We start from the raw sequence: 15,209 nt of genomic DNA on the forward strand, positions 1-15,209 counted from the left end.
GCAGCTGGCCCAGAGGGGCAGATGCCTCATCTGGGTCAGGCAGGTGTGCAGCAGGCCACAGCCAGGCAGCAGCCCCCACTGCCAGACTGCTGCAGTGGGTAGAGGGTGCAGGGAACTCTCAGGGCTGCTTCAGCAGGCCAGCTGGCACAAGGAGGATCATTGAGTCCAGCCCCCCGCCCAAAGGGCAGGAAGTCAGCTGGGGTCATAGGATCCCAGCAAGATAAGCATCCAGTTTGCTCTTGAAGGTGTTCAGAGTAGGTGCTTGAACCACCTCCGATGGTTCCAGACCTTGGGGGCTCGGACAGTAAAAAAAATTCTTCCTTATGTTGAGCCTGAAACGGTCTCACAGTAGTTTATGACCGTTTGACCTCATCATCCCTTGGGGCACTCTGGTGAACAACCGTTCTTCCAGATCCTGGTGGTCACCCCTGATAAACTTATAGGTGGCCATCAGATCACCCCTGAGCCTTTGCTTTTCCAGGCTAAAGAGCCCCAAGACAGCTGACCTTTTAAAAACATGAAGTGCTAACACTTAGATGTAACAAATCAGGTCAGTTTTCAAGAAATGCTCTCACTGGGGACTTTAGAAAGTTATTTTTAGCTATGTTTTTTATTATGATGTACAGCCTAAAGTCTGGGGATTGTTGCAAAAATACCAGTGTCATTACTGATGCTGACACCACCAGCATAGAAGCATTGATTATTCAACATCAGCTGCAGTGGGCAGAGCATTGTGTGTGCATGCCTGATGTACGTTTACCAAAACAGCTACTATACTCACAAAGCAGCCAAGGACAAAGGACACGTGGGGGCCAGAGAAAATGCTTCAAGGTCACCATGAACGCAATCGTTAAGAAGTGTGTCATTGACATGACAGATTGAGAAAACCTAGCCTGGGGCAAGGCTATATGGTGACACCTTGTGAAAGAAGGTGCATCTTATTTTGACTAAAACCATTTTGCCCAGGAGGCAGAAAAATGAAAAAAAAATTAGGAAAGAAAACGACTGAGAAATCTGTGGTTTGACCTTCCCTTTAGCCAGTACCAGTGGCATCACAGAGAATCTGTGACTCTGGGATCAGCCTTCTTAGCCATCAGTGGACTCATGTACAACCATTGACTTGACCCATGGGAGTGATCATCCTCAAGCATGAGGGATAGCCACCACCAGCAGTGTTAAGCACTTCTAATCCTAGTGGATCTTAGATTCCTATTGACAACCCCAACCCTTAAAATCTCAGTTTGCTCCTTCCAAAGTTATGAAATTAGTATGTCCTTTTTATTTGCCATTTGCTTTTGAACAGTTGAAGTTCATGGTCCACAGTTTTTCTCTACACATGAGTTACAAGCAGCTTTTAGTTTCTAAGAAGCTGAAACTGAAAATAAACTGAAATGATTAGGCAATTGTATGATCATGGAAAAGGCAGGAAAGGTTACTGGACTCCTGTTACAATTGTCAGCCTTGGCAACACTGAGATTGTTGGGCTGGGCAATTTAAGTTCCATATTCTTTTCTATACTCTCTGTACTGGCATTTAGTTTGTAAAGAGAGCTATATAGAAACATACAAATGAGTACATGTAAACAGAGTTTATAGCATGGGTGGGCAACTTTGAGCTGGAGGGTCACTTAAGTTTTGGTAAGCTGTTGAGGGCCACACACACATGCATGCACATGTATGCATGGACACAAACACACACATCCACATGTGTGCACTCCCATCCCACCTACCTGCCTCCCCTCCCCCACCTGGAGCTTGAGGCTGGCACCTGTGAATGTGCGTGTACATGCCCACTATCCCATGGCTCCCAGGAGCCCTGATGGCAGGGCAGGACAGGACAGGCATCACAGAGGCCTGTGGCCAGGCTTTATTCCCCATAGGCAGGGACTGGATGAGCTGCACTTGGGCTCTGGTGGCTGCTGGGTGGAAGCAGCCCCAGTCAGTACCATGCAATGGGCAGGGGTGGAGCCACTAGGACATGCTACATCATGCAGGGTGGGCAGGGCTCCTTCCACTCTTCAGTGTCTGGGAGATGCACTCCAGTCCCACAAGCCCTGGGTGCCACTCACCAGCAGAGGCTAGGAACTGTGCAGTCTGCCCAAGGCCTACAGGGCCAGACTGCAACTCCCAGCAGAGACTGGAGCCAGAGCTGCTGCCTGCACCACCTACCTACAGAGGCGAAGGCCCAAGCACAGCTTGCCAAGAGCCTGCTGCATGGTGCCATTGCCTGCACCACCCACCCACAAGCCACATAAAATCAATTGGCAGGTCAGATCTGGTCCTCAGGCCATATTTTGCCCACTCGTGGTTTACAGGATGCTTAACACTGATTCAGGATTCAAAGAAGCCTGCATTAAAGCCATTTCTTCTATTATGTAGATACTTGAAGAATTTATATTAATGGGCTTGTCTATACCACCTCCTAAGGGAGCCTAAGCACAGCATGAAGCAATAACCCTTGTCCACTTGTGCCTATTCTGTACATGCTCAGCTCAGGTCTGTAAAGTAGGCAGCTTGCAGCAGAGTAGCTGGGAACAGCCTTGAGTATTCAAGCCCCCACTTGGTGCAGGCTGTCCTGACTTCCATACCCAATGTGACCCAGCAGATCTGTGCTTAAATGAAATTGAATCTCTGTGATCCCTTTTTGCCTATGGTGGTTAAATTGCTTCTAATTTTCCTATAAATTTATTCTAAAGTAGTGCTCCATTTGCCCTCTTGATATACTAAAATGATTCTGAATATGGTGGCTAGGAAGAAAATTTTCCCCCATTCTACCTTTTTGCATGGGGGCTGGAGTTTTTCTAGGAAGTTTATTAATTTTAGTATTTATGTACACTTAGATATATGACTACTATTTCACAAACTAACATATTCCTTCAAATATAAGACACTTTTTAAAACAAAGTATTTCTTCTAAAATGTCTTGCATCTTACATTCGGTTCAGAAAAACATTACAAGTTCTTGTGCGAACATAGAGGTGGCATTTTTACAAATGTGTCTTTATGTTTGTTTGTTTGTTTTTTAAAGTAAGGGTTATAACATTTGGGTTCATCCTAAATTCAAGGACATCTTATATTTGCAGCAATATACAAAAAATTTTAAATATTTGGTCTTTCTGTGTTTGAACATATTTGGAATGGACTTAATACTGTTTCAAATATATTCCGCTGTGCTTGCTTAAAACAAGTATTACATTTTGCACATAAGTTTAACATTTGTACAAATAAAATACTTAGGTCAGCAGAGCTTTATTTAAGTTTTCAAGCTGCTCCTCTAAAATGAGCAAGTCAAATAGTAACCTCTCCTCTGAGGATCAAAAGCAACAGATACAATGAAATCTGTCTAAGATTCAACCTGTATAAGCCAAAACCTATTCAAGGTGGAAAATTTCTACGGTCCTGACATGCCTTTCTGGCTGGGAAGCTCCCCATATAAGAAGGAAACTGTTTAAGCCCATACCTTTTTTCTGCTTCTGTGCGATTCCATCTTAGACAAGTTTCACTGTATTCTGTTGGGAAAAGAATAGTATCAGGTTTATACCTTGTAAGGTTAAATATTTATATTTTTCTTATTCAGCTAAAGCTGGCTTAAAGTACCATTTAGCATTAGTGAATGGTTCTTAAATGTCATCTTATTCTAGTAAATAATGTCTTATTTCATTTTAAAGGTTGTGTGCAGTTTTATACTTTATACTTTCTGTATTGTAAAGCAGTATCTATCTGTTAACTTTAAAGTTAATTCCACAGTTTGCTGGGACTAACTAATAATTCACTAGATTTTAGAGAGATACTTCATCATCCGTTTAAAACCTTGGAGAAGTCTGGTATTGCAGCCATCTGTTGGTTCTTGATTCTCTGGCAGAAAGAGAAGCCTTTTGATAAACAGATCAAAGCATTGTTCTTTCAGTGAGTGATACCTATAACTTAGAACTTTTCAAACTGATTTCACAATGTCTGCTACATTTGCTAAGGTTTTGTGTTCTACCTACTGGCACAGTATTGATCGTGCATTATTTTGTAATTGCAACTAAGCTGTTGTTGACAACTTTTGATCAGTAGTTAATTATACAACACAATTAATCTGAAATGTATAGCAGTGGAATGACTAATTTAGTGAATTTATTGTTGCAGCTTGTTAACACCCTCTTCTTTCCACCCGCCCAAAAAGCCCCCCACTACCAAAGTCACGTTGCTATTCGTTTAGGTTTATACTAAGTGAGGAGACAATCAAGTATTGTAGTTTATGTAATACTTTGAAGATTGGATATAGATGTTCTTTTCAGCCTTGAGGATTAAAATAATCTTTACCCTTTAATGTGCATATAGTGCCGTGTAGGGAAATCTTTGTTTCTACAGTTGAAGTTCTGGGTTGCAGGACATAGATATTTATGTGGACGAGCCACAACATTTATTTTTCAGGAAGACTTTCAAATTGCCCTCCTCAAGAATGAAGTTAAGATCCCATGCAGCTGATCCCATCCCATTTGTTCAAGGGTACCACTATGTGAAGATGAGAAGGGCTTCATTCTAAACTTGTTTCTGAAAAAGAGAAATCCACACACTTAAAGGTGTGGGAATACACCAACAAGGCAACCAGACAGCCTTAGTGCTGTCCTAATGGGACACAAGAAAGGGAAATATTGTTTTCTTATTTTGATTGTTTTACTTATTATCACTGCTATATGGCAGAGTTAAAGTGGTTTGAGTATCATAATTGTATTTCTTAACATGTTGGGATTTTTTTCTGGGTTTGTAATAATTGCTTTTGAAATAATTAAAATATTTCTATTTTTACGCTTTAAGCGAGTGGTAACTCCTTGCATCTTTTTTTCTGCTTAAATTATTTAAAATAGTATATACATAACTGTTACACAAGAAACCCATGCATTGCTTCCCATTCGGTGTTTCCAAAGATTTGAAGTATTCCCTCGCTCAACCATAGGAGAGGGGTTTTGCAAGAATCATGCTAGAATTCTGTGGCTTGTTTTATGCAAGCAGTAAGGGCAAGTGATCTCAGTTCCATTTGGCCTTAAAACCTCCAAGCTATAAATGAGTTTAAAAAATGTTATGAGCAGATTCATTGGTATACCAAAGCAGCACAAAGCCCAGACTAATGGCAGGCAAAGTTCTTTGGGTAGATGTGATATCTTTTATTAGAGCAACTGAATAGTTGGAAGAAAGTTCTTGGCAAGCTTTTGGGCTCAGTCACCCTTCTTCAGGCATTGGGAGTCTCTACTGTTCACATTTAAGTCTTATTAATAAATAGGAATCGTGAAAGAAAGGCACTGCTCAGCTGTGAGTGTGAAGAAGAAGTCAAAATATATTTGATGTATTACAAGAATGGCAAAAAGCAGCCAAAATGTAGTAGTGAATCTGGCCTTTATCGTGCAGTTGATTTACTGGGATAGAAAGCTGTATTACTGGGACTCATGGCGTCTAAAAATAGGAAGAAAAAAAGCCTAGACCTCCAGTCCCAATGCCTTTGCACTTGACACATTCCCACTAGTGCTGCTTTAGTACCAAGAAAGAGTGCAGCCAGGTGATCTACCAATAAGAATTCTTGATGCATGTCAGTCTTCCTCCTATCACTGTATCATCATCATCATGAATAGTATTCTGGCATACAAGATGCACTGAAAAGGAAGGGTAGTGTTAGAGGCTTAATATTACAGTGGCCATGAGAAGAGTTCCTGGAGTAATTGAGCTGACCCTGGGTGTATGTTGCCTATATAATTCAGACATTTAGATGCAGTGATGATTAGTAGCTTAATTGTATCCTAATTTCTTCAAACATAAGTTAGGGAACAGATTTCACTTAATGTTAGCTTTGTGGAAACATTGAAATCTGTGAGATCTCATTATTAAGGTAATTCAGGAAAAAGAAAAAGATTGATACATAGGCCAGTTTTTTTAAGGACTCCTTTTTATATGCCCTTTAATTCTTAACTAAATAACAGATATACATTCTTAAAAAACTAAGTGCTGTGCATTTGAAAAGGATACGCTGCATTTGTCATGCATAACTATAAGGTCACATACTTGTTTTCCTTGTAACTTAAACTGGAGATAGAGTTCTGTCTGGTATATCCGTAGTAAAATAAAATTGTGTGTCCTTGTAATTTGTGCATCCAGCAGTAGGAACACATGGAATAGGTTGGTATGGTAGGCACAGCTCTAACTTTTCATTTCACTCTGATATGCAAGATATTTTAATTGCATTTCTGATTATACTTACAGGTAATGTTGGTAAAGCTAGGAATTATTTAGCCACAAAATATTTCTTCAAAAATATACTCAAGAACTTTTAAATTGTAGCTGCTGTACATCTGAGTCAGATGTCATTGATCACTTGATTGTTTATTTCATTGTCTGCTGGACATGTGCCTCCTAACAATTAACTTTTTTTTTTCTTCCAGTGTGGGAACTTTGCTGTCCTGGTAGATTTTCATATTTTGCCTCAAGGCCCCAGTAGAGACACCAGCTGGTTTTCAGATCATGAGAAGGAGGTACAACAAAATAACATCTACTTCAAAAGCATGTAGCTTCAGGGGGAAAATTGGATTGCATTGAGCTGTTCAGATTTCCTTTTCACTATTAAAATAAGAATATTGTGAATTATACCTAACCCTGAACAACTAACTCCTGTGGGACTGCTAGGCCTGTCAAGTGTATTATCTCCCCTTGGATTCCCAAGTGACCTCCTGTCTTTTGGTCTTTTAAACATTAAACTTTTTCAGTATGTACTATTTTGACCCTTTTGACTTAGATCATTTTTAGATTTAATAAACATATTATTAGCACATACTTTTCTAATAAGAATTTTATTAAGTCAAGAAAATGATTAATAAACCAAAAATATGACAGATAGATTATATCTCTATGGATTCTAGTAACAAAATGTCTTTTTTATTCATTGTTTTTATTTTAGAAATGTGACCTGTGTTGCACGAAATATATTTCAATGGCAAATAAATGTTTGGGTTTTTTAGTACGCTGGTTAGAGTATTAAAATATTCATTATCTTTTGTAAAAAAGAAAATCTAACCTAATTTCTTCAAAGATCTTTTAAAAATAAGGATTTGATTTTAGACTGTAGATGATGACACATTGTAAAATTATTGTAATATGCAACAAATGTGAAGTGTTTAATTTTCATGACACTCCATGTTCTTCTAGGTTCCAGTAATCAGTTACTGGAAGAATTTTTTTTTTACCAACTTCAGTCTGTAATAGGAACTTGAGAGAGCCCCATCAAAAATGAACCAGAGACATTGCAAGTTGCTTTAAATGCCTTTGGACTTTCCCCGCAAGTCTCTGTTATGGTACTTGACAACAGATACCTTTTCTAATAATGGCATAATTAACTTGTCACCACAAAGCATCCCAACACGTCTCATAAAATATTTTTTTTTCAGCAGTGTAAAATAAAAAGCGATAATAATTTAGTATCCTGGGAGCAAGAGAGAATGCAGTAGTATGTGATTCAGCTGATCCATGCATGCATTATAAACCAGAGAAAATTTTGTCTAGCCTTGCCTTAAAGACCCCCAGGGTAGGAACCAGCACCACTTCTCTTGGAAGTTGGTTCCAGACCCTAGCCGCCCTGACAGTGAAGTAGCGCCTCCTGATGTCTGGTCTGAATCTACCCTCTGCCAGCTTATAGGAAAAAACTCTAAAATGTGTTTCTGAGTAAATGAATTGTTAAAGCTTCAATTCGTGTGTAATTTTACTGCCCCAGCTCATCTGACATCCCAGTGTTTTCGAAATATATTTTGCCTGACTGTCAAAACATAAAATATGAATTTCAGGAAAGTGGATCATGATAGATGTAATAAAGAGGCGTGACAAGGTGTTCATTTCTTTTAAGTAGAGCACAAGGGTTGAGTGTCTTCAGAAACTGAGAAGTGTGATTGTAATAGCTCAAAAATATACTTCTTTAAATACCTTATTGATACAAGGCTTTTGTGTTGATATAAGGTAGGAAGGAAAACAATCAGCAAGACACTGTGGGCAACATCATCCCCCACATGGGAAATCTTGAAGAATGGCCTCTGACCTTTTCAGTATCTAGCTCACTAATTTTTCACCTTGTTTGAAGGCATGGTTTGCCTTCTTTGTCTTTCCCAACTGCGAAACAGCAGTTCCCCTTTTCACTCATGGACTGTAGAAGAACCAAGAGATGAGCAGGCTGCTCTCTTAATCCTTGCTTGTACTTGGACTGAAATCCAATGGACTGTTGATTGTATAGAGTGGGTCACTGAGAAAAGATACTACATGGACAGTTATATCTGAGGTTGCTAGGGAGTGATACTACATTCATTGTCCAGTTTTCTCTCCCCTCTGTAGCTGTCCACCTTCCCAGCTTACTGTGCTGACAGAAGGAAGGGTGAGATTCTACACCACAGTCAACTTATCCTGGCCTTTTGGCCCCAACAAAAAGCAGGATAGTTATCAGAGTACATGCCTAAACACAGAGAAGCCCTTAGTGAGGAGGATAGGCAGACAAGATTCTTTAGGTAGATGTGATATCTTTTCTTAGACCAACTGAGTAGTTGGAAAAAAGTTCTTAGCAAGCTTTCAGGCGCAATCACCCTTCTTTAGGCATAGGGAACCTCTGCTGTTCTGAGACTCCAAGGAATGAGAGAAGCTAAAAGTGTGGCAGGAGGTCAGTGAGCATGTAAATAGGTAGAGATTAAGAAAACAAAATGTAAAGCAGGGAAGGGAGGGCGCATGGAGTGCCAAAGACTCTGCAGTGGTAGTAATGCAAGGTAGAAAAGAGGCTGTCTGTGAGAGAGGAATTTTTGTAGGGGTTGTAGTTTGGGGCAAGGTAGATACTTGGGCAACAGATTTAGCCACCTTTTCTTTGACAAATTTGGTCATTTTGTTTTTCTGTCTTCTGTGTTCTTCGGTAGGGATGATGGAACAGAAGATCTGGCCTTAAGCTTGAAATGAAAACATTTTGATAAGTTTGTTGTATGATTTTAACTGCTTCGTTTCTTATGTTTAGGCACGTTACCCCATTACAAGTTCAAATGAACAAACAGGGATATGATTTTTTTTTGATAAAAGAGCTTGTTTACATTTTATAAAGTTATGTTTAATGAGTGTTTATTTTGAGGCCTGTTGAATAATCTCTTCATATAGACACAATTGCTAAAATAAATATTTTCCAAAGTTAACCAGGCTTATATAATGCTTCATTATTGCCATGTGCATCTTCTGTTTCAGCCATTTTCTCACCTCTTTTATTTTAAATTAAAATATATCCTTCCATTAAAGAACATAGTTAGATTTTTTTAAGGAGTTTAAAGGAAATCCACATACATAAGCTTTTCACAGTAATAAGAATACTTCTGACTAACATTAAAGAGAAAATATTTCATGTGGTTCATTAATATGCTTAATGTATTAATTTGGAACCTAGTTATTTGTAGCTATATTTATATAATTGTTATTTTTATATGTCTGTTCTGTAAGTTGCCTGTATTAATCACAGGGTGGATAAAAATCAACATTTTTTTTAAAATCCAATTTTTAAATTTAAATAGATTTTTTATTTAATCATGTTTTTATTTTTTGTTAACAGGCATTTCTTAAAAAAAATAATCGTATGTAAGGATAATTTTAATTTATGTTAGAGCTCAAAGATATAATGGAATAGGGATTATAACTTCTAATAATATACTAATTGAGACAACATAGTCATGTAACCTTTTTTAGTAGTTTTATAAGTAGATCACAACAGGCTATAAACAATATTAGGGGCCCAATCATAGGGGCTTCCCATAGGTTCCTCCATAGATTGGTAAAACCACTTTGCTCAGTGCTCAGTCTAGAAGATCCCATTAAGTATCTCTGTGAAGTTTAGTTTCAGTTCTCACACTGTGGATTTGTGTCTCCAGAGATCACAGGCAGACAAGATTCTTTGGGGAGTTGTGATATGTTTTATTAGGCCAACTAAATAGTTGGAAAAATTGTTCTTTGCAAGCTTTTGAGGACAAATGCCCATCTTCAGGCATAGGGAGAGTTTATTGTCTCCAGAGATAACATCCTTGTTAACAGCAGTATATGGAGATGAGAGATAACAGACCTGATTACCGACCCATCAGCTGTATTGTCTTTCAGCAAGTTGGCATACGCAGTTTTTCTAAAAGTGCAGAGTTTCAAGAAGTTAAATGAATAAAGGATATCAAACAACGAGAGTGCACTTTCTGTAGAAAACAATGACTAAATGGAGGCTTCCTGACCAGTGATTTAAATTGTGAAGGAAATCATGATTTAAATCAATTTGATTTAAATCAAATCCACCCTGATTTATCGACATCTGTGATATTTGCATCTGATGCTTAATTCATTAAAAACACTCATTTTTCTATTGTAAAATACATATTGTAAAATTTTAAATGTAAAATAATATCATGGTGTCCCACAGTGTAATTTTTTTTACTCTGAGGTTTTATATGTTAGAAAATGGAGATATTGAGAGAGCAGTCCAAAATATGTACAAGCACATTTATCTAAAAACTTCTAAGTACTGACAAGATAAATTCTTGATCTTATTCCTATCCTAACACTGTCACTGAAGGGGCCTGTGCTTATCTCTGGATTGTATTAAGATATTTGCAAGGTGCAAATAGTTAAGTTTTTTAAGGAATTTTTAAGTAAACCAGGGAAATTAGTTTGATATGACCTAGTCAACTTTTAGCCTACCCTAAAATATCTCTTGGAATAGAATCAAAACAGTCTGGTCTTGTTTACCAGTCCCAAGCAGAGAAATTAGGGCACTCCAAATTCGTGGGAATTTTTTCCTCATGTTATCATGAATTTTCTCATGATTTTAGGCTGTATTTTTAAAGGTAACTTTTTTTTTTCTCTAACTACATTGGAATAAGTATTGTAATTCACTATTCACAAGAATAAATTGCATTAGTTTGTGATACTAATATGAGATGATATTTATTTCACAGCTCTGTTTAAAGAAATAGTCACAATAAACACTTTTGGGAAATTATACGGTGAAGCAGTGCATGATATTTGAGTCATAACAATAATGTTATAATTTACTCCTCTTTCATTTTTCAAAATATATACCAAAAATGGGCTGTTTAACTCTTCTAAGTCCTGTAGGTGGCTTTTTTCTTCATGTATTTATGCTTTTAATATCTGTTTAGCACGATAATGCAACATTATGTAGAATGAATTTCTACATACTCTTTTGCAAGTGCTGCTTTATGGATTTTTTCAGATTGCATAGATTAAGGTATAAACCTGCAACTGATTCAATTGCAGGAAGTCTGCATGTTGCTGAAAGACTCTATTGATTCAAGAGTCAAGCAATACTTGGAAGCTCGTAAACAACGTGGCCAATGGAAACGCATGGAATACACAAAGCCCATTCCTTTGTCCCTAAAAGGTAGGTTTTTCAAATGCCGTGATTTTATGCTTTGAAAATAATATTAAATGGGATGGAAACATTTTTTCTTTGCTTTTGTTACTATAAATGACATTGTCAAGAAATCCAGTGAACCCAAAGAGTCTAAACTAAGTGATTTTAATTCCTTTATGTTTTTCTGTTGGAAGTATTAGTCTTTGTTATGGTCTTTATGGCAAATACATACCATTTTTCAGTTGAGTTTCATGTGTGCTCAGCACCAGTTGCTTGATGGAGTGTCCCTCTAAGATTGGTTTGGATTGCAACAGATCTAGGTGGGAGCAAGTCACCGAGGCTGCAGACAGACGTCATATTCCAAGCATTTCAAATGCCCTTGAAGGTCTTCAGAAGGTGAGCCATAGGGGCATACATGCTTTATGAAGTGCTCCAAAAACAGCTCAAGTGCTCCAAAAGAGTATGTGCTGCAATAAAGGTCTACTTAAAAGTGCATTGCTTCTTGTTAGGTGTGCATATGCCATGGAGTACAACAACGAAGGCATGGGTTCTTCATCATCCTACAATACTCCGTTCTCTCCACCTCCTGAACAGGAGAAGGCAAAAGTAGAGCAGGGCAGATTGAATGCTGTTCTTCAGTTCTGTTTCCACTCTCCCAGATCTCTACCAAAATGCCTAAGGATCTTTCCAGGCCAAAACAGAAGTCCCCACATGATTTTACAGTTGCCAAATAAAGTGCTTTAGGATCACATTGTGTGACTTGTGCCTAAGTCCCAACTGGATGATGTTTAAGGCCAGGTGTGATCTGGTGTTAAGTGTACAAGTATGTTTTGGTGCCTAACCTGCGTGGCAATTTCTCTTTAACATTGTTACAGCATTGGCTGTTCTGGTATTCTCCTTCACTTTTCCTGTACAGTGGATAGTGTCTTTCTGGTGACCTTCCATCAAGATTGCCTTTCTTAGGCAGTGGGTTTTATGATGACCTTATCCACTAAGATTATTTGATTTCAACCAGCCGTCAGATAGTAATGACTTTGGGTTACTAATAACCTGTAGTAGATGTGAATTGGTTACAGAGAAATGAAAGGCACGCTATCCTAATACCAAATCCTAAGGTAGGTAGTCTCTTCCCTTTCTTTAAATATATTCAAATATATGTCCAGCTGACATCTGGTGATGTCAAATACAGATTCCACACTGTAGAAAGTAGTAATTTTTTTTAATGTATTATAACAAAGTTGTAACATTCCTGTGGCTTCCTATTGCAGTGGTTAACAGATCTGCCTGTAAGAGTATAATTACTGTTCTCAATATTAATGTGAACATGTTGGGTTTTTTTAAGCAGAACAAAGCTTAAATACTATTTTGGAGGTTCATTATGACAGTAAATAGGTGTAGAAAGTCTTATAAAAATATGTTAGGAATACATGAGACCGGTTTTGCTGGGGCATGAAAAGCCTTTTCTCCCACAAATACAAAATAGAACATAAGTAGAAAGCACCTCAGGCCACTTAAAGATTTTTCTGAAAGCTTTTCTTGCAAGTCAGAAAAGCATCTTATCTCTCTGATACATTGTGGGGTGCAGGGTTTGTAAAGCATATGAACTTTTAGATCCTCTTAGTCCTCTGATTCCAGAAAACGAATAGAATTTTCTTAAAATAAAATAAAAGAGATGCAGAACATCTTGTGAAGGAATGTTTGGAGTTTTTTTCTCCAAGAAGCATTTTTTATATTAGCAAAAAGTTGGCTGCCTGAATACAGTGTGTTTTGCAAGAATATTTATTATATGAAGATAGAGCTGCCTGTCACACAGGCTAATTATTCTTGGAAATGCCATCAGATGTCTCAGAATAATCTGAGAATATACTTGAGGATGAGGACTAAATGTCTGGCTTTCTTGTGTCACTAGTTCATTAACCTTTTAATCAGAAAACTGACATATTATTCCAGCATGGCAAACTGAACTCCTGTATGTGTTGTACACCTTATTCAGCATGGGTATCCATGCTGCATTGTATCCGGGACCAGGAAGATTACTTGGACAAGAGTTACAAGATGTTGGTACTGGAGAGGTCAAAGGGCAATGAGGAGAAGTGGCAGCATGTGACTACTCAAAGAAAGAGGGCCCCCAGGATTGAAGAGGAGAAGATTGAAGTTAGAAACCACTTTCAAGCACTCTGTGTTGGAACTGCTAAGGAAAATGTAGAGGAGAGGACATTTGCAGGCATGAGGCAGAGGAGGCAGCAGCCTAGAGAGTAGGAAGTGCAAGGCCCTAAGGACAAGGGCTGCAGGACCACTGTACAAAGAAGGAAGAGAAGAGTGGTGGTAGTTGGTGACTCCCATTTGCAGGGGACAAAGGCACCAGTTTATTGTTCAGATTTGGGTGCCTGGGAGGTGTGCTGCCTGCCTGGAGCCTGAATTCAGAACATTGCAGAGTCTGCAAAAGCTTATCCATCCTTCAAGCCACTGCCCATTCCTGCTTATCTGTGTGGGCACAAACGACACTGCCAGGAATGATAAATCAGAAGTGACTCTGGGGCTCTTGGCAGGAGGATTAAGGAGCCTGGAACAGAAGTGGTATGCTCATTGATTCTTTCCGTGGAAGGCAGGGGTCCAAGGCAGAGACCACTGTGTTCTGGAAGTGAACACGTGACTAAGATGGGTGTGATAATGTGAAGTCTTCAACAATGGGTAGATGTTCTTGGGAGGAGGACTGCTATCAAGAGATGAGATCCATCTGTTGAGATCAGGGAAGAGCACTTCTGGATATTGTCTGGCTAACCTAGTAAGGAGGGCTTTAAATTAGGTTCCATGGGGGATGGTGATCAGAACCCTCCAGCAACACAGCATACAGTCCAGAAGGGAAAGGACTCAAAGAAGCAGTTCAACTCTGGGAAAGGGCCAGAGAGCTACAAGACTGCAGCAAGTGGTGCAAAAAGGAAACAGGGTCAAAATGCAAAATGTATCCAATGCATGGACATGAATGAAGGAAGTATGGGGAATAAACAATGAGTTGGAAGCTGCAGCTTGTGAAAAGAACTATGATCTGATTGACATTACTGAGACCTGGGGGGATAGCTCTTATGACTGGAATGTCAACATGGAGGATTACACTTTGTTTCAAAAGGACAGAGTTATGAGTAAACGTGGTTGTATTGTCTTGTATGTCATCAACATATACACTTGTTCCTTGGTTCAAGTTCTATCCTCACGCAGACTGAGCCCAATCTGCAGTCCATCCTTGACCGTTTCTCAGGTGCCTGTCATAGCCTGGGACTTTCCCTTTATATTGGGAAGACCAAGGTGCTCCATCAGCCTGCTCAAGCACAAGCTTCCCCCCTCCCCCACAAATTACCATGGGTGGAGAACTCCTGGAAAATGTTGAGCATTTTCTGTACCTTGGGAGCTACCTCTCCCAGTCAGTTTTGATGTAGAAATCAAACATAGGATTCACTGCTTCAGCCTGTCCTTTAGAAAGCTGCTTCTCCATGTCCTTTTCCAGTTGAGATCTGCAGATGGAAACTAAGATCCTGGTCTACAATGCAGTGATTATCCACATGCTCCTCTATGGACGGTGAGACATGAGTGCCATATTGAAGCCATCCTAAGCACCTGGAATGGTTCCATCAGCATTGCCTCAGGAAGATTGTTTGCATTAGATGGGAAGACCACTGCACCAATGCCAGCATCTTTTCTGCCACTAACGTAACCAGCATCAAGGCAAAGATCATAAAAGATCAACTCCTATCATTCAGGGACCTGAACCTGTTCAGCCTCCGGAAGAGAAGGCTGAGGGGGGATCTAGTGGCCTGTTACAAATTAGT

At 39.0% G+C, this 15,209-nt stretch overlaps 1 protein-coding gene across 1 annotated transcript in view; it reads left to right on the forward strand.

The window, feature by feature from the left end:
* SLX4IP (SLX4 interacting protein) overlaps window positions 1–15,209 on the forward strand; it is a 144,140-nt gene that overhangs the window by 72,424 nt on the left and 56,507 nt on the right. Inside the window, 2 exon segments of the mRNA XM_019549114.1 lie at window positions 6,416–6,505; window positions 11,289–11,412. Coding sequence (XP_019404659.1) covers window positions 6,416–6,505; window positions 11,289–11,412 — 214 coding nt within the window.

The sequence above is a fragment of the Crocodylus porosus genome, unplaced genomic scaffold, assembly GCF_001723895.1.
Source record: "Crocodylus porosus isolate Cpor-Errol unplaced genomic scaffold, CroPor_comp1, whole genome shotgun sequence".
Taxonomy (NCBI): Eukaryota; Metazoa; Chordata; order Crocodylia; family Crocodylidae; genus Crocodylus; species Crocodylus porosus.